This window comes from Orbicella faveolata, unplaced genomic scaffold, assembly GCF_042242905.1.
Source record: "Orbicella faveolata isolate gen_17 unplaced genomic scaffold, um_ofav_v1 contig_3, whole genome shotgun sequence".
Classification (NCBI taxonomy): Eukaryota; Metazoa; Cnidaria; class Anthozoa; order Scleractinia; family Merulinidae; genus Orbicella; species Orbicella faveolata.
Window position 1 is genome coordinate 3386739 of NW_028301558.1, and position 20532 is coordinate 3407270.

The 20532-nt window shown below is 39.1% G+C and overlaps 1 protein-coding gene across 1 annotated transcript in view; it reads right to left on the bottom strand.

Annotated features, from left to right (window-relative positions):
* Window positions 1-664: 664 nt before the first annotated feature.
* Window positions 665-20532, bottom strand: part of LOC110039944 (uncharacterized) — a 57122-nt gene continuing 37254 nt past the window's right edge. Inside the window, exons 13-14 of the mRNA XM_089298231.1 lie at window positions 1810-1954; window positions 665-1610 (exon numbers count right to left, since the gene is read on the bottom strand). Coding sequence (XP_089154357.1) covers window positions 1529-1610; window positions 1810-1954 — 227 coding nt within the window. The 3' untranslated portion in view covers window positions 665-1528. The remainder of the gene's footprint in view (window positions 1611-1809; window positions 1955-20532) is intronic.

The window sequence follows — 20532 nt, forward strand, 5'->3', positions numbered from 1 at the left end:
GCATACTAGTACTGTGAATGGTAGGGGTTCTGTTATTTCATTGGCTGGCGGCTTTTTGAGTTGACACATCCCTCTTGGAAGGCGTGACGTGTTTATAAATCTTTAGAATGCGAAAACTCGTACTCGTTTCTCGAGAGAATCCCTAAGCTCGATTACGCGCATTTTTCGATAGTGGAACTTGACAAATCTATAAAAAGATAACCAATAGAAATAAAAGAAAATGCTGGCACTCTCTGAAAGAGACTGGTGCTTTGTGATCAACACTCCACAGATATTTTGCATCAACGATCGCATTTGATACCCGATTAATTCACTGGAATTTCAGTCTGTAGTTTTGACGTTAGCGGCTTTTACGGCCTTAGGAAAGCAAACGGCAAAACAGAATATAATTTTATTGAATTTTACATTTCATAATCTTTCTATTGATACATAGTTTGTAGGGGTTTCCTTGAAAACAGCGCGCGTACGAATTTGTTTCTGGAGGACACCCGCAAAGGTTTGGAGTAACCTTAAAATACTCGTCTTTTTTCTTGTACCTTGTCAACAGAATCAGGTTTTGTTCTCCTTACGTCCAATACAATGGCATGTCCATTTCGAGAGAAGCGTGAAGGGCTATTAGCCTCAATTCAGTTGTCACAAACAATTCTAAACAATGGAGACCTACTGTATTAAAGGATGTTTATTCACTAGCTTCAATATCGTAACTCTTTAATTCTACATGTGCTACGACTTATCCTTAGATATGACACCATCACTAACAAAATGCTGGTCTAACATGACTGGTCTCTGAGTTAAATATTGCAAAATAGCAAAAAAACAAGTCGACTTCAGTCTGAATTTCAGTGACACTACCTGCTTACACAACTGATGGGAATATCAATTAATTCCAATGATAACTACGAAAACATTAATTGGAAAAAACTTCGGACGTTTTACTTCGGAAAGTTCATTTTCGGACACTTTTGATCTCATTTCAGACAAATTTCGCAAAATTCGGACACTGCTGAAACATTGCTCAAGTAATTTCCGGTATAAGACACGAATTTGAGTGAAACAACATCAGTGAAAATGATATAATGGTTTTACCTCAAGGTTTTAGAGTACACCGACGAGAAAGTAACACAAATTCCATCAAGGTATTACGTATCTTAAGCAGTTTCACAAGTAAAGTTCGTTCCATAAAGGAAACCAGGAAAAAAATACGAGCTTTGGAGCTACTTAAAAGTTTTATACTGTGTTGTAAACGTTTCGGACGGTTTTATTTCCGGACGCTTTTAATTTTTTGTCCGAAATTAAAATAGTCCGAAATTTTTTGCAAGTAATTAATGTAATCTATTTTGAGCTAATCTGCACTTCTAGCCGTTTTATTCATTCTTTCTGAAAGTGACCAGAAAACGCTCCTGCAATAAATACCATCTTTACTCACTGGCAGCTGCAAAAAACTAAAAATCTTTCATAGCTCCTTGTAGGCACAGGATTAACATTCACATTGACCGACTGGCATTTCAGGCTCTGTCCAAGTTTCTCTTTACTCTGGGACAGGTGGGGGACACAAAGTGGATAGCGGTTTGCACTCATCTTTGGGAAACTCGAGGTCGTGCTCGTCTTCTCTGAAAACAACAACAGAAAACATAAGACGACAAACAGCTTGTACCGGTAATTATTCTTCTAGTATTCTTACTACAACTAGTTTTCGTGGAAAATGCTGGGCAGGGCGATTCGTCTTCATTAGAGAACTGTAGCTAGTCATATTAGCGGAGAGTAGCCAGATTTCTGTGCACACAAACGCGTATTATTATTCCGTATTACCTCGCCACAAGTCTGAGCACCAGTTCAACCTTCCTTGTGGGATCCACCTTGATTGGCTCAGCAGTCATAAACTGCTGTGTACTGTAGCCTTGTAATGTTGTCCCTCCAGCTCTCCAGGCTGGATCAGGTTGAACTACGCGAGCACCTAGCAAAGCAGATATTATGTCAATTGAAAATTCTTGCCATAAGTTGAAACGATTCCATTGATCTTTGAAATGATACCTGAAGATATTGAGATGACTGAATGACAAAATTGGTCCCTTCCGCTTCCTGGTCATAGACCCAAATCGTTGTATTATTTTAGAACAGTATTAGCTCATTTCAAATTAAGAGATCACTTTAAACCACTTAAAAGGGAAACACCGCAGCATATTTGCAATGAAAACCTCCATCCACTACCACCGCATACAATAAATGAAAACCTCCATCCACTACCGCCGCATACAATAAATGAAAACCTCCACTACTTTAATTAAATGCTGTTTTCGGTTATTGTTTTTTCCCCATGCACGACCAGATACCAGTTTGGGTCGCAACCTTTTCCATCAGGCCTCAGTTGTTTAAAGGCTGGATAACGCTGTCCACCGGATAATTCGCTATCCAGTGGATAAGTGTTAATAAAACAAACCACGCTATTCACTGGATAGTGATTTATCACTTGGATAACGTTATCCACTTTTCGAACAACCTGGGAGGATGACCGAAGAATTCCAAAGAAGATACGAAGATGTTTCGATCATACACCAAAAACTTAAGGTGAAGTTAAAGGATCAAAACTGATATAAAAAATGATATCACACGTGTGGATAAAATTGATATCCTCACATGTGGGATATCGTTTTCATCAATTCGCTACCACTCGGTATACCACTAAGTTTTCTGTAATAATATAAAGCAATAATGATTGAATTCCCATCTGTCAAATTTTACTCAACCAAGGAAATCAAAGAACCCTTTTCTTTGTGTTGTTAACTTTTTCCGGAAGCGACATTATTTTACCTCTTTTCGAAAACTTTCGTTTCGAAACATGATTTTGGCTCGAGGGTCACTTTTTAGACAGCAACTTGAAAAGTAATCAATTATAGGGCCTCAAAAACTAGAGAGTTAGTTGTCCATAACTACGATTTAATTGCGATAATAAAAAAAAAATGATCGATAGTCAAAAAGCTACTATGAAGCATTTAAGCTATCGGTAAAAAATTGAGGAAACATTTTGAAAGACTAAAGAGATTTACTTTTGGACAAGAAAACAACTTAGTTGTCAACAACAAACGAGGCAATTTTGTTTCCAATTTCTAAGTTTCCCTAGTCAGGTGGAAGTTAACAAATTGGCGTCACTTAGGTTTTGATGCGTCTGTCCTCTTGTTGATGATTGTGAAAGTAGCTGTGGATCCACGAGTCGTACCGAGTGGATCCACAAACTTCTATGACGAATTTTGTCCTCATTAAGAAGTCATAAGACAAGAGACCCACAAATACCTGGGTCGATTTGTTTCAGTTACAATACCTAAATGAACGAGACTGCCGACGATAGAAAACGCTGGTAAGAGACCAAGAGATACCGAAATACGTTAGTCAAAAGTATACCAAAACTCATGACGTTATGAAACTACGCACGTCCAACACAAAACTAAAATACAGAAACCGGAATTCTGTAACTAAAGTTCATTCCATTCGAAAATTCTTGAAAACCTTCTTAATAATTTGAACACGACAGAAAAAATTCGATTCGGTCCATTCATCCAGTTCCACGTCAAACTTTGATCAATACGTTTTTTGACTTTAAAACTGAATCCAATAATCGCAACCAAGAGAGACATAATCTCTTGTCGCAACTAAAAGTCATCTTAAACGATTTTGATGATTTTCTTTAAAGAACTTCTGTTAAGGTGAAATCTGTCACTTGAATCGTGAACTTACAAGACTGAAAACGTAAAAAAACTAAGAAAATTTCCAAGCTCCCAGTGCATGATGGCGCCATCAGTGTGACGTCTGTAGTCTCATTGTCGATGAAAATAGACCATTTTCGTATTCTCCGTATTGGACTGGAACTAGCTTGAAATGGAGGCTCACGCGGGGGAATATCATTAAAAAGAGATCAATGTCATTTGCATTTGTAAAGACTCCCCCCAATTAAAAATAATAATTAACAATTATTCCATGAATGCGCGTTGGATATGAGATGGTAAATACCCAACGAGGCCCTACGGGCCTCGTTGGCTATAACCAATCTCATATCCAACAAGCGCGAATGGAATAATTGTTTTATTAAATTCGGAGCGTTTGTATACTTGGAAATTATACCTTAATGTAATTGGATTTTAAATTTAACAAAGCGACCGGAAGTCGATGTGGCAAAAACAACAACAAGTGGGAAATCACATGACATGTGCGCCGTAAATTAGTTGAATGAAAAATTTGAAAGCGAAGCAAGCGAATTTGCTCAATGAAATTACAATCAAGTAGAATTCAAGGAACGTCTATCAAATTAAGGAGATATAACCTTGGTCAGAAAGTGTGAAGAGCGATCAAGTTCGAGTCGTGGAGAGGAGCCGAATAATTGTGCAATTGCACATTGCTGTTGTAATAATGCTTCGGAAAACTTTGATCGCCATGTGATAGAGACGTTGTGCCAAAATTACATGTATTCTCGACAAGACTGCTTTCAGGATTCCCTTGCTTTGAAAGCCTTGGCATTTCGAGCTGTATGTTGTTGGCCAGATTCAGAGTCAAGGACAGAACCTATCTTAGCGGCAGATTCATCTTCGAGCTTCAGAATCTCCGAGGCCACCCCTGATGGTTTTTCGTGGCTGGTAAAGAACCGGGCTTACTTCGGTTCAGCTCAAAACACTCAACTCTTTGAGGTGTTTTTCGCAAGGACAGAATTGCTGGCGCTAGGTGTCGTTCATTCTCCCGTCCTCGTTGGCCAAAAAAGAGATCGAGATAAAACTCGGGTCGTCCTCTGTAGCTGTGCGGAATTTTTGCTCTCGGCCGATCCGAGCTCGCTTAAGTCGAACAGTTTCCTCATTTGCTCATTGGAAATTGGTTTCTTATGGACTACGCCGGCAATGATGCCTGTTTTCCTGAGGCCTTTCACAAATGTTCTGATAATTTACTTGCCTGGTCAGAGATAATGGAAAACGGGTTGTTGTGCGGCGGCGTGCGAAGGAAATGATCAATGGCGGCTCTAATGGATTTCGCAATACGTGCCATCTTTCTTCCTAGCAGACGTGTAAAAAGACTTCAAACAAACATTCAGTTCCTCCTTTGACATTTCTTATATCGGTTTCGAAATTTGGTTCCACCAGGACTACCAAGCCATTCTGTTAAGATAACCATTGTTTTTGTTACATAATCTTCATGAATGCGTAAAATCTCGACGGTCATACTTTAATTTTGCAACCTTTAAAGGAAACTCAACGTATGCGTACCGTTAAATAATCTAATCTCGAACTTTGTGGCTATTTTTACTTTTACTAGGACGGCATTGTCCATAATTTCCTGTATTTCTTATGTAGATAGCTCACCGAGTATGCTTTTTTTTCATCCATTTTTTTTGTCTACGAAACTTGGCTTCTCCCGAAAAGGTTTATGCCCAGCGACATTTACCGCATTCATTTCCATATAAGGTCAAACGCAGGTATAATGGCTGTAAACCGAGATCCAGTGAACCAATCAGAAAGCTAGAATTGCATTATCCGAGGTTGAGAATTTAATAATATTAGATAAACATATTTATGCAGGATGACCATTTCAGTGATAAAAACTGCTATCATCATGGGTCCCGCGTAAAATAAATAAATGAATAATTAATAAAATAAAATATAAAATATGCAAAAATCTAAAAAGCTATATAAGAAATCAAAAATATACATGCAAAAAGAGATAAAAATACTGGAACTAGATTCATATACAATTATTAAAAATGTCTGCCCTTTATAGAAAAACGCTCTTTTAGTCGATTCTAATTTAACCCTATCAATAACTAATTTGTTCTTATTCCTAATGTCATAATCATGGTCTTATTAGTCTTTTAAGTTAAAAATATTTGGAAAAATAACTTGGGGCCGTTCTCTTAAGGCACTTTTCAACCTGTTTAACAATGTGTTTTTCTCTTCTAATAGCTACTCGTGAGAGTGTCGAAACAGAGACATTAGCCTCAGTTTCCAGCCAGTTCAGTTTTATACCGAGAAAACGAATATGGCCTATTAGCCTATTAGTGTGTAGGCTCGATTTCCAGCCGTTTTGGGTGTTCGTTTGTGATCGAAGTGATAGAAGTGATTTTGTAATGTCGAATTATTCTCGCATTCTGATCGGTTCTTTTGATCAATTGGAGGACAGACGCATAAATAATGTCATTAATATTACACTCAACACAATATTATATCAAGTATATAAATAAAGCTATCTCGGTCAATTTGCAGCACAGACCATTGAAACTTGGTAGGCTAATAGTTCTACATGCAACACATCTACAGCTATAAAATATTTTTTCCCCATGGGAACTCACTTTTTTCCAGTCTCCACCCATTTGATTTCAATATGTTGGTGATTTTCAGCTCGAAAAACATTAAATGAGACCGCGAACTCGACCTAACATATTTATATGCTTGCTGGATCATGCCGATGAGGCACCTTTGAGCTCACTTTGGAAAGAGTGATAGCCTGAGAACGAAGTCGCACCACAAGCGCTTATGGGATTATCTGGGGGGACGCTCAGGTCGGCCATCTTAAATTATGCTGAAGCACATAAGTTGTTTAACTCCGCCATGGCCGGTCCCAAGCCCGGGTGAGAAAGGAGGAGGGTTGGACGTTGGGCTAGCAACCCCAGCCCGTAAAAAACACGCTCGTTAGGGAAACCACGACTACAAAGACTGAACGAATTACATTGAATGACCAAAGGAAGCGATCCGAGGGAGACCGTATGAAGCAGCGCAGCCAAACCCGCAAGGAAACTACTATGCAGAATCTTCTCTTCCCCAAGACCGTCTCAAGGATAGGAACATGGAATGTGAGAACTTTATATGAGACCTGAAAGTCTGCACAGGTGGCAAGGGAGGTGGACAAGTATAGAGTTGAAATTTTAGGACTGAGTGAGGTTCGATGGACTGCACCTGGAAAAGCCACTCTGGCATCAGGACATGTGTTGCTGTACTCAGGACCATCCAATGAGGGCTACGACCACAGAAATGGAGTGGGCATAATACTGACCAAGAAAGCCAACACGGAATGGGAGTCAATAAATGAAAGAATTTTAAGAGCCTGTCAGTCAAAGTTCCAGAAAGTGTCAATTACCCAGTGCTATGCGCCAACAAACACTGCAGATCAAGAGATGAAAGAAGAGCTCTACAAACAATTACAGAGTGTGCTAGAGAGAACCCCAAATAGAGACATTACGATTGTGCTTGGTGACTTTAATGCCAAAGTGGGAATGACAACAGTACCAGAGGGATCATCATAGGGAAAGAAGGTCTCGGCACCATGAACGAGAATGGAGAGTTGTAAGTGAAGAATGATCATCACAGTAAATTTTCCAATTTAAACAATTGGAAAGAAGAAGCCTGAAAAAAATCAGGGTGTCAACGGGATTCGAACCCGTGACCTCCGCGATACCGGTGCGATGCTCTACCAACTGAGCTATGAAGCCATACATTGGGAGCGAGGTCAATTAATTGCGTTCATATCTTCCCTTGAGGAGTGAAATGATGTGAAGTATATATGAAATAATTCATATTTGAACTGCGGTTGTAGATGAAAGTGAAGAATGAGTGTTATTCTGATTGGTTGAATTCTTGCGCTCGTGCTTGTGCTTATTTCACACCAGTTTCCACTAGTGAAATAAGCGTAATAAGCATAAGCGCAAGCACAAGAAAAAGGAAAATGTTTCTTTTTTCTTGTGCTTATGCTTGTGCTTATTTCACCTCAGTGCACATTAGCGTTTTCTTCTGCTTATGCTTGTGCTTATACTTGTGCTTATCTCACAAGTGTGAACCAGCCTTAAGGCAATAACGTAATAAATCGCTAATACAATAAGGTGTAAACTTTAATGTTGGTTTAATTAATTAATTTCAATTAATCAATTAGCCTTGCGGGGAGGGGGACTGGGTGAGGTAGGTACCCGAGCGCATTCCGCAAAACGTGTTTCACATACCTTACTTTCACTAAAAACACGACAAAAATATATATATGGTTTTGCAAATCTCATGCTATCCTTGTGGTGCCATTCTCTTAAAAACAAAAACAATTTGCTTCAAATGCATGCGCAGATTAGTTAGTGTCAAAGTCGACTAAATGTTAGGTGAAAGATACATTTCATACGGGACTACCCACGAACGTTGAGTGCTTTCCCTTGTGGTAGAACATATCATGTAAGACGCATGCGTTCAAGCATTGCTAGTGTGATAAATTCCGTTCTCGAGTTCAGATGCACGCTTCTTTTATTTTTTGTAATGAGTGATATCACAATCTTGTTTTGGCTGGGGATAGCAGTTATATTTCAGGTAACGTCAGTTCCTCTTTGTTAGTGCAAAGAACGCTACTGTGACTGCGTATCTTCTTGAATCTTCCCTAGCTCGATTCAAGAAATGTCGTCTGCTGTTTTAATCTATGACTATTGTGTGTTTGCCAGGGTTGAAATAGAGAATGGGAACACATTGCTTCTCCTTAGCAGCTTGTTTGTTTCCTCTGCTATGAAAGAGAGCCCAAAGTTCATTTTCAGCCGAAACTTTCCCGCGTTAGTTACATGAAAAACTGGTACATTTGTGACAAAAAAAAGACTTCGTTATTATTGCCGCAGACTAACAACAACAACAACAACTTTTATTATGACTCGCATATGTACAATTTTACAGAAATAGACTTACTGAAGCCTCCAATTAATTTCATCAGTCGATGACGAGGTGACTCGCTCGCCGATGTGGGATATAATTTCGGTCAAGTAAAGATCTCTACCCTCAATACTTCTCGTTGAAACGCACCTCAGTTGTATTACTCGATAGCATTGTGTATTTGCTATATAGTTTGATGTGGTTTTATTGTTTACACCAACTCGGTCGGCAAAAGAAGTAGAACGCACTATTCCGTGATTCAAAGTGACTGTTTGATAATTAGGTTAGTTCTTGTTCATAGGTTTACGTTTTGATTACGTTTTGAATAAAACAAAATCGTTCCTCTTCGACTTTCCAGCAGATATTTAACTTTTATATTCCATTTATCTCCAGCAGTGAGTTAAAATAAATACACATCTTTCTTATATTTTCGTGGAAACAAAGGTATCTTGTTGCATACATTGGCGAGGAAAACAAAAGTATCAAATTACAAACGTTGGCGTGAAAAGTAAAATTGTCACATTTGCTACTTCTACATATTATTGAATTTAAAATGAACGAAACTCAAGATAAAATACCACAATAAATTTAAAACCGTTTCGACAAACGGCCATTGTAAGTTATTTTTGAGCAAAACACAAAGATGAAACACACACGCTGCTAGGATTGTCTTATCAAGTTTTTGTCCGCTCATATTCTGCAAAGGGGAAAAGGCCTCGTTGACTACCAGAGGAGAGAACGGCAGGGGTGAGGACCTGTGTGACTACTGCATCAGAGCCGTAAATTACACTCTGCACTATCTGAGATTGTCTCACTAGTAATTCTTGTAACATGACTTCAAAACTAAAAAAAAATTTAAAAAATAAAGTGAAAATAAGAATCTATCGTCCCGCATTCCTTCGACTTTTTCGCGGTAGAATCTGTCGTTCGAGAAAACGTCAATACTGATGACGTAGGAACATTACTGAAATTAGACAAACAAACAATGAGGGATCTCTGTCGTCGTTTTCCTGTCGACATTTAGGTTTCTCTGGTCAGGTGTAAGTTAACAAATTGACGCCAGCCTTTTTGCGTCTGTCCTCTTGTTGAAATTTGTCGCTTGAATCGTGAACCGCCAACTGCCTGAACGCGTTGTAAACAGTTGAACAAAATTTTCAAGCTCTCGGTGCGTGATGGCTTCATCAATCCCTCATTGACGACGAAAATTTAACCTATTAGCGTGTAAGCTCGATTTCCAGCTGTTTTGGGTGTTTGGTTGTGATCAAAGTGATCCTCATTCCAACGTGGTACGGGGTAAAGGAACGCAGGCTCACAAAACGGCTGGAAATCGAGCCTAATTAGCGTGCGGTTGGAGAAATTTCACAATTGTTGTAAAAACAGTTGTTGATAACCAAGCCGTCATCAGTCTTTGCTGCCATCGATTTCAGTGCCAAAACTTGAACTCAGATATGCGCAGCAACCGCTAGCTACTTTAAAAGAATAAAAATTACTCATCGATTACATACGCCCCCTGGCCCTTAGTTGTTCAAAAGCCGATTAGCGCTAACCCACGATTAAATCGTCCTCAACCACGGGATTAATGTATCCTTTGATTAAATTCCGTTCGTCGAAGCTCGATTAACGTTATCTAAGAATAAGCTAAGGGTTTGATTTAACACACCTAGCGAGCTGGATTGACTCACTAATCGGATGAAAAAGCGGACAAACAAATCTCTACTCCCTGGTAGCTTTTTTTGGAAGGAATTCTTTGACTGGGGGTCGCAAGTCACCAGAGTGAAAACATTGAGTTACCAGACTGAACTCTTTTGTATGCGGACCTACAAAGTCACTCAAACACTAGCATCCCCTAAGCTTGGCTTTGCTGATGGTAAACTGCTTCGTTTACAAATGTAACTTGAATGAACAATTTTTACACTTCTTGCTGTTTACGACAAAACTTCGAAAAAATAAAAAATACATCAAAATAAAAAACATAACTATCAAGCTCTTTAATTAACGACACACGGAAATGCCCTATATCAAAAGATTTTGTCCCCACCAACGTCTCAATATGCAATAGGACAAATTAATTTACCTACAGTTTGGGTCAATGTTCCCATGTTTTTAAAATTTCTATATCAGTAACGCCTAGCATTTATTTGTTTATCTATTGTGGTCGTCAATGTGCTGTAATTGTATTTTTATCTGGTATTTACTTTGCTCTAAGAATTATTTTACTGATCGTGTTTTCTATAAATAAATTAAATAAATAATAAAAGTGAAAAGGTATTCAGTTCGTGTGCAAGTTGGTGACGCAGACGTTCCGCTTCTGTAGTGAGGTATTTCATTGATCCAATCAAAGATATACCAAATCTTTACGTACACAGACAGTTTCAAGGTGACTCGCCCGTAAAATCTCACCATGCGCGTCCATTGCTACCCTTCCCCTACCCCTCCCCCCTCCACCCCCACAATCTCCCGGCCAAGGCTAGGTTTAATACGTTACTGTCACGTGGAACATGGCTCGGTGCTGTCGCTCTGTGTTTTGTTAAAACTGCTGTGGTTTCCTGGCGGGAAAACTCACTAAGGTAAGGAATAATTACTAAGCACTAGTAGCAATCAAAGATCATTTGTTATGAGTGCGTTCTACGCCTGTGAAATCACTTATAAAATAGCTGTCTGTTGCTTACGTCATTATCTTTGTGAACAGCTGAAGTTTTACAGACAAGATATAACATAATGACAAAGTCCACTATTTTTCTGTGGATTATTTAATTTCCTTGCTTTATTATGTTGGGAAGTTACGATTTGATGACCTTTGATGACACGTTGCGTGACGGCTCCAGTTCAGGGTTGCCACACACCGGAACAAAAGAAATTCCTGACTTTTCCCTGACTTTTCATTGACTGTAAATCAATTTTCACTAACCCTGCAGGATGACTATTCTGGCCATGAATCAACAAAAATAATAATGGCTCAGATAATTTTAAAACAAAATTGCCTTGTCTACACAAAAACATCTAATAAAATAATTTGCGGCAACCTGAAGATAAAATTATTTTCACTGATCTGACCTTGCCAGGGATTTAGAAACTCCCTGACCTGATACAAAACTCCCTGACCTTTCCCTGGCCTTGAATAAAATCTAATTTTCCCTGACTTTTCCCTGACCGTGGCAACCCTGTGAGTTTCGGAAAGTCACAAGTTTAATAGAACACTTTCCTTCAAAATTCATGCTAGCCAACTCATTTTCGCTTTTACTGGTAATGTTTTTAAAAGCATAAATGCTAATTTTTAAAAATATACTTGTGTTACATCTAGTATTCTAAGCTGGAAGCACAAATAGTAGTTAACATTTGCACTCGAGTGCCAGTTTATCCGTGGTTTATGTATCGCAAACAAACTCCGTGCGACTCGGCAGGCAACTGATTGGAAAATTTCCGCTGATGAATAAAGATTGTCAGCATTTACATTGCTGTTCCTTAGTTCTGGCTTACTCTTATAGATCTTGGCTTCAAAGTAAATCTACTCTTCCATCGATACAATTTTGACCCTCGTTGGATACTGAACTCTTTGTGGCCACTGGAACTAATTAATTAAAGTCAACAAACGTAATCAAAATATAGCCAATGAAATATAGCTGTTCCATCGGTTAACATGCCAAAGCCAAGGCGATTCAAGGGACCGATCGTTTATTAGGTCCCAAGGAGGGCCGGTGGTTTTGGAGGGGGGTTACAATCTTAAAACAAGCCCCTTTGGGGGGGGGGGGGGGATGAGGTATTTTCCACTAGTACGAAACGTGAAAAAAGTGAAGCCTTGGAGCCCACTGGCTCATAGCTGCCGGAGCTTACCCCAGTTTCTGTAGCATGAAGCGGCTAGGAGTATTTCTACTCCCCCTGGACGGGATGCTAGTCCATCGCAGGTCACTCCTGGGTAGAGAGAGGCACTGTGAGAAACAAAAGAACGCAACACAGTGTCCCCAGCCAGAAATCGAACCCAGACCGCTCGAACCGGGTACGAGCGCACTAACCATGAGGCCACCGCGCCTCCACGGTAAGAAAAGTGAGAGGGGTCAAATTTTATGACACAACAACGGCAGTCTTAGATGTTTTATAACTGCATCCAGTAATAAAGGAACATTTCTCGCTAGCAGTTCTTGAAGCGAGAGTAGGTATTGAGACAGAAACATTTTCTCGAGTAGGGAACAAATATTGCCCGGGTTAATGAGCGCACTGTATCAGATGATCAGCAATCACCGCCCCAGTCCCGTTTTTGATGCAATGTGGAACCTGTACGGCCCCGCAAATGATCCCGGCCCGCAAATGATCCCCGTACCGCGAATGATCCCCAAATTGTACCGCAAACGATCCCGGGACAGGAACTGATTCCACCGCAAAAATTAGGAATGGCGTGGACTCCATGAAAAGTCTATGGATAGATACATATTTTCTTAATTATCCTAGATGAAGAAAAGACAAGCACCTCAGGCATAAAAGCAGCAATAAAAAACGTTTCTCTCACTTCGCAAAATACTAAATTGACATGTGTCGACTGCATAAATTTTTCGTTTAGGGAACGCTCTGCAAAAAGAAACATGAATCTTCGAAGATGACTCTGTCATCTAATTAACCGCTTAGGACATTTCCCTGTACACTACATCTACTTGCGTCCTTACGAAAGTCTCTAACATTCCTTCGTGCTAGTTACCGTAGTAAAAATGTAGTCAATCCACTTGGGAATTCGCAGTTGTCTCCAAATTTGAGGATATAGTGAACATCCTGAGTTATGATACATCTCAGGCCCGGACCCAATAAAGTCATTCAGGGAAGGATCCAGCTAAACTACAAACTTCAAACTCAGGATTTCGTAACGTTGGATATAATTTTTAAAGATAAGTTGGTTTTATCAACTGGAGCGAATCCGAAGGGCTAGCGCTCGAAACGTCAGCTTTCGAATCTCTTTACGGTGGCCAATTCACATTATCAACCCAGTTGATAAAACCAAATTATCTTGTGATACTCCCCACCGACGCAGCACCATAGTTTCTCTAGAAGCCTACCCCCTCCTATCATTTGTGACCAACTTGTCTCGCAGCAAAATACAGTGTTGCAAGTTGAGGCAACATGTTGCGAAAAGTAGACTTGAGTTCTACTTTCTGGAACAAATTTTAATTTTGCTGCTCGTATTACCACTGAAGCTACAACTTGTCTCGCAACAAATTTGAATTCAACGCTTGTGATTGGCTGTAAATGCCGCGAAGCGCGGCAAATAATAATAATAATAATAATAAAAAACAAGGCGGACGGTGAAGGCGAGCCTGAATTAGAAGTAGACCAGTAACTCTCGGAAAGTCATAACTTTGTCCTTTACAAAGACCTCGAAGGCTATCATAGTCTTTGGGACACCTCGTTTGTCCCTTCAAAACAAGCAGGAAAAAAGGCAAAAGGCTCGGAAGAACTGTCGCAAAAATACAACTGTTCGCCTAGCTACCTGAAACGACACTGAGTTTCATACTGAGAGAACCTCGCTGGCACGGAAAATTAAGGAGAAAATGACGGCCAGAAGTCGAAGTGGAACTTCGTCGAAATGCTAAATTATATTAAAGAAGGCGCCATCTTTATTTACACACGATTAAGCAATTATACCTGTAAAATTCTGCAGACTTACAACACTGTATTTTGCTGCGAGACAAGTTGGTCACAAACGTGGTAATACGCGCAACAATGTGTTTCAACTTGCAATGCAACAATGTTGCGAGACAAGTTGAAGGAAAATGTTGCCCGTATTACCGGACCTTAAAGCCTCGGATCGATGTTAGAATATTGATCAGTATCGAACGTGGCCTACTAGTTGTGGTTTTGAGGTTTTCTCGCGTGTCCTCAACTTTATAGTGATTGGTTCAGTACCAAATTAACCTTTTGGAATCAAATCCAAATGTTCACTGTTTTCTGAGTTTCACAGTCATAAAAAAGGCGATTACATAAATTTAAAATCCACTGTTCAAATTCCTGAGTCCTCACATTTCCAAATTTTATGGCGAGGCGACCATTTCCGGTCCGGGATCATTTATGGTACAGTCTGGGGATCATTTCCGGTCCTTGGATCATTTGCGGTACAATTTGAGGATCATTTGTGGTATGGGGATCATTTGCGAGCCGGGATCATTTGCGGAACCGTACGGACCCTGCCTCTGACATTTTTGCAAAATCTCGTTTATCTGCCGCTCTTTCAAGGTACCCTGAAATGTGCTCTATATGTTTCTTTTCGTAGTTCCGAAAGATATATTCTGCGTCCTGCATCTACACCAACTGCCATTACATCTCTCTGAGTTGTTGTAAGGGTAAAGTGTTTCACTTTGTTTTTTACCCTAGCACAGAAGCTTCGAAAGGAAACGGAAGGAGGGGGGGGGGGGTACATTTTAAAAATAGGAATTTGGAAGGGGGTATAATTTTTATCTGAAAATATTTTGGGAGGTTCGCTTTTCTGAAAACCATCGAGTCCCCTGGGACGTAATAAACGATCGGTCCCCAAAGTCCTGTTCGTGGACAGAATATATCATTGTTGTCCCAGTTATGTACCAAAAGCACGTCATCTCGCATCCTGACCAAACAAGCCACGCGCGCTCCAGAATCAAAACTAATACAAACGTGCGATCGCCAACGATCGAAAAAGTAAATCGTCTCGTATACACATGCTTTCCGATGATGTTTAACAAATTGACGTCAGTTTTTTAAGCGTCTGTCCTCTTATTGATGATAAATTGCGTTATAACATTGTCAAAGTGGTTCGGCAGTAAACTTTGACAATGTTATGACGAAATTTATCACCAATAAGAGGACAGACGCATAAAAAAAACTGGCGTCAATTTGTTTTTGACAATAACAAGACCCCAAAATGGTCAAATGCTGGGAATAAATGAGGGGAAAAGACGCCGTAAACTTGCCGTAAACAAAGATAAGTGAATTTTATTCAAAATGACGCGAACATTGTCAATAGCTTTTCTCGCTTTTTGATTGGCTACTTAAAAAATCCATAAAATCTCATTGGTTAAAAAGTTGACAGTTTGACAGCTGAAAGTTGAACTTGAAAGCTTGCATAAATTAAAATTTTAACCGTCTGTACTCTTATTGATGATAAAAATGAGCCAATCAGCGCGCGACAAATTGGACAGTTATTGTAACAAAAAATTTTCGCCCGGCCAGACAAATCTCACTCCAGTCTGCATTGGGACTACGTTCCCTCTTTTGTCGAATGCAATCAGAGTGAAAAACCAGTTCAAAGAAAACTCCAAAACGTCGAAAATTGAAGCCACAAAAGAAAACAAGAATGACGTACCATATTACATGAAATTTTCGCTACATGTTAATTTCGCGAATTTCGCAATAAAAAAAAAGCGAAATTAAAGTGACGCGAATAATAAGTGTCGCGAACATAACATGACGTGAAAATTAAGTGACTCACATTATGTTAGTGTTGACAAATAGTTCCACCGTTGCGTGTTTGTTAATTTTGACGTTATTGTATACCTTTGATAAAGTCAGTTTACAAAATTCAACATCTTTAAGTAACATTGCCAGGGAAATAAATTGTGCGTTAGTTTATAAGTGATTCAAAATACAACATTTTCGCAAAATCGGCGTGGAATTTAAGTGCCGCGAAATATGCACACTTCAAAATCGCGAAATAAACGTGTCGCAAAAATTTCATGTACCATAAATCCTCGAATTAGCGCCCCCCTCGAATAAGCGCCCAATTCGAATAAGCGCCCCTCCTATCGGCCAAAATTTGAAATAAGCGCCTCCCCTCGAATAAGCGTCCCCCTCCCCCCACCATCGCCCATTTTGTGGACGAGTACTGAGCCAACAAAGGATGTAAAATTTTCGTCGTGTAGTATTAGATTTGTACATTGTATCAGTTCAGAACACGTTAAGTACTAACGGTGCCGCGATTTAAACTTAAGGATCAGCTTTTTATGTCGATAAACAGCTTATGTTGTTGTTTACGCGCAGATGAAGTATTTCAAAAATGATCATGTCAGGCCACGATTTGGGAAAAATTAAATAAGCGCCCGCCTCGAATAAGCGCCCACCATCTTCTCGTAAATTTGAAATAACCGCCCCGGGCGCTAATCCGAGGATTTACGGTAATAAGCTAGCATTACTTTACTATTGTGCTTTTCCTTTGGAGCTCTTCAACATACAACGCACACATTAATAATAGCGGCCAAGATAGTCACACTAAAACAATGCCCGAGCTCCACCAGTTTCGATCCAGACTTGGGGCTCGCTCGTATCAACTGCTTTACAATCAGCTTTACAAATGACTTTACAATCTGCTGAAAAATATTTTCTTTTCAAGTTCTCGTGGACGAAAAAATTGTACAATCCATTGAACTTGGTGGTACTTAGTGACATTCACACAAACGACAGAACCGTGGAACATCAAAAGATATGGCAGGTTATGGCACTCTGCACATGTTATGATTACTGTTTTGCTGATGAAAGCAAGGCAACGTTTTCATGTCGCCACAATGGTTAAAAGTTCATTTGGTGCATTCTTTGCACAAAAAAGAGAATTTAACAAAACTTTTTTGCAATTTATGTCTTGTTTATATCGTTTAATATTCTTTATGGAAAGAAATGCATTGAACTTGATAATGGTCAATTACCAGAGAACCTGCACAGGTAGTTCTCCCATTGTTATTGTTACTGTTGCTTTTTATTTATTAATGCTATTGTTATTGTTAATCTTTCATTGTTGGAAAGATGGTAACTTTTTCATTACCATATATATAAAATTAAGCATAATGGCAAGTCTTAAAGTGCTACTATGATCAAAAAAATCACTTCCCTTTTTCCTTCAGATTTTAAAAGCGTGTTTGTTTGACACCTGACGGGTAAAATCTTGGCCTTCGAATTTTAAATTATTCAAAGGCTGTTTTCTTTGATTGCAAGTTTAGGATTTCATGGTCCGCCATTTCACATTCAAGACTAACCAATTGGACCTCATGATCAGAGAGTTGGATCGAGGATAAGATGACGTCAAAGACTCACTAGCTTAAAATTGCAGCGTGTAAACGCAGCTTATTGTACATGCAAAACACGAGTTTAAAAGTCTCACGTGCTGCATATTAATTTAGGCGCGTGCACACGCATTGCATTTTTAAACTAGTGGGTCTTTGACGCCATCTTATTCTCGATCCAGCTCTCTCAAGGTTTTAAAGTTAGTAATGACGGACCATTAATTAGGAAAATTTCAGTCAAAATAAACAGGTGTCTTTTTGAAATGAAGGCTTAAGACTTCGGTCACTTAGTGGTTCAGTTATATAGTTTTGAAATACAAAGAAAAAGTAGAATTGATTTTTGGTCACAGTAGCACTTTAATGACAAAACAAACAATCAAATATTTTACTTTCTTTCTTAGTATCTTTCAGAACTTGATCTTTTTCCTGAATTTCAAAAGAAAGTTCTACTGCCCTCATGTCATTCCTAACATTGTTATTGTTACTTTGCCGATTGGGTTAGTTTTAATGAACAATAATTAACTACTTGCTTGTAAATAATCAGCATGAGAAGCACCGTATCAAGACAGGATGCATCATAATCCACCTGTATCTCAGATTATAACACTACTCAGTTTCAATTGCTATTTTGCAGTTCATGATTTTATCTCATTTTGAAATAAAGTTATCTTGTGTTTTAAAACTTCAATTATTTATGTGAATGTGGCAATTATACCAAAACAACCACACAACATTCCACCCTACTTTTCTAATCCTAAGACACTGCACATTTTTTATGACGCATGGGGATGCTCCGGGGATTTAGGGAAGGGGGGCCGCTCGTAAAAAAAAATTGGGCTTAAAAGCAGGGGACATTAGCCAAAAAATAGGCTCTGAATGGGAGGTCACCCCGAAGTAATTACTATAAAGTTTACTACAACGGCATGAATAATGGGGCAAAGTATCCCATTACCCCCCAAAATACCATTTCTGACTTTCTGAAAATTTAAATTTTTCCCAGGGAGCATGTCCATTAACCCCCACCCCTGTGGTTTGTTACTTGAATACTATCATAATAGTCATCTTTTATTTCCCCTTTGGTTCATATGACCAGCAATAACAGGTACAATAAAATTGTCCATTACCATTAAATAAATTACCTGGCTCTCAGAGCCCTTTGATCTGTTGTTTAGTTAAGTTATGCACAAAATGGACCTCGCGGTCTGAGAACACGCTTGGCTATACATCATTAATCCAGTACGTGCTGTAGAGAGGGGTATAACTTGTACAATTTTTCCAGTGCTCTAGCTATGTACAGTGTACAGTGTCTACAGACGTTAAAGCATGCAAAAATGTTATTTCGTCGTACAGTAGCGGAAATGCTGGGTAGTCAACTCGTAACTGCGTTACAAACAATTATTAACTATACCTCGATATAACGCACGTTTCTGGTTGTTTTTCCGCAAATTCGTTACGACGAGGTCTGTCACTATTTGATAAAACGAACCAATTTCTCCAGTCCCTCGACACTTCGTTAATCATAAATCGAGGCCCCAATGGTATGAAAAGTTACCGATAACTTACTGTTTTGTGTTTCTATTGAGTTACAGAAAAATCAGCGCGTTTATTTTCGTGGGGCTATTTTCTATATATAATACGCTAGACAAAACTGTTCTCGATCAACGTTTCACGACAAAAATTAAAACAAACAAAGTGAAATATGTTATTTTGCGATTGTCTTAAACCTTATTAAATTCCAGACATGGAAAGTTATTTTCATATAGATCACGCAATGAAACTTGTATTACAGCTTATCTAAATTTGCGGACTGAATCACAAAAGTACGGAAAATTGCGGTATTTCTGAGAAAAAATAGTTATGGTTTACATTGATATCGTAGTGTAGACCAGTGTTGTTGTGCGAAGAACACCGTTATGTGTTTCTGGATCTTTTTCCTGAATTCGACGAGATGGCATGAGGAAGGAGCAATAATCCATCTAAACAGCACTATAATCCTGTGATACATCAGCGGTTTAGAGAATCACGATTCAAGTTGTGATGCTACCACTGAAGGGCCACAAGGCAAACCAAACAAGGTTATTTCAAGCTGTTATGCAAAAAATCCGAGAAAATGGCAAGCCCAGAAGAAGGTCCGGAAACGTTTCTAAAAGCACAAATAGCAGTGTCTGAGGTTCTTAGCCAACAGCGCTTTAACACAGTTATATCTTGTGCGTTTGTGGCTTGTACGAAGCGCGAGCTAAAGGCATCTCCAAAACAGGTGAAAGACCGATCTTGTGGCAAGAAAAGTTTAAAGACTTCAAAGAAGATCACTTTCTGAAGACAGTATCGTATTTCCCCCAATTAAGTTGTAAGTCTTTCTCTTGCTTTCATGTCAAAATCTCGACAAAATAATTCACCAACAGGTAAAGTGTTTCTTCGCATAATAACACTCCAGATGTGCCTTTTTTTCTCAGAAATTACGTGATACTTTTGTGACTCAGTTACCAAATTTGGACAAGGTGTAATGCAAGCCTTTCTTGCGTGCTCCATATAAAAATAAGTTTCCATGTGTGGAATTTAGTAAAGTTTAAGAGCCACTCTCCCTAACCACCGCGTCAGGGGCGGCACGAGGTCGGAAAAATGGACCCCTTGATATTTCATCCAGAGCTAACCTATGGTATGCTAAGAATCGTGATATAAGTTTTAGGTTCTAAAGTTTTTACATTTTTGAGAAAATTACGAAAAACCGTCGACAACCCTTGAAGCCGAAAAATCACAGAAATGAGGTCAAATTTCATGATCAGACAATCGAACTCGCGTGAAGGTGCGTAGCAAATTATGGCTTTCCTTAGTTTATAATTTTATTTATGAGGTATTGCTAAGCTGCTTTGATGATATTTTAGACTTACAATTGT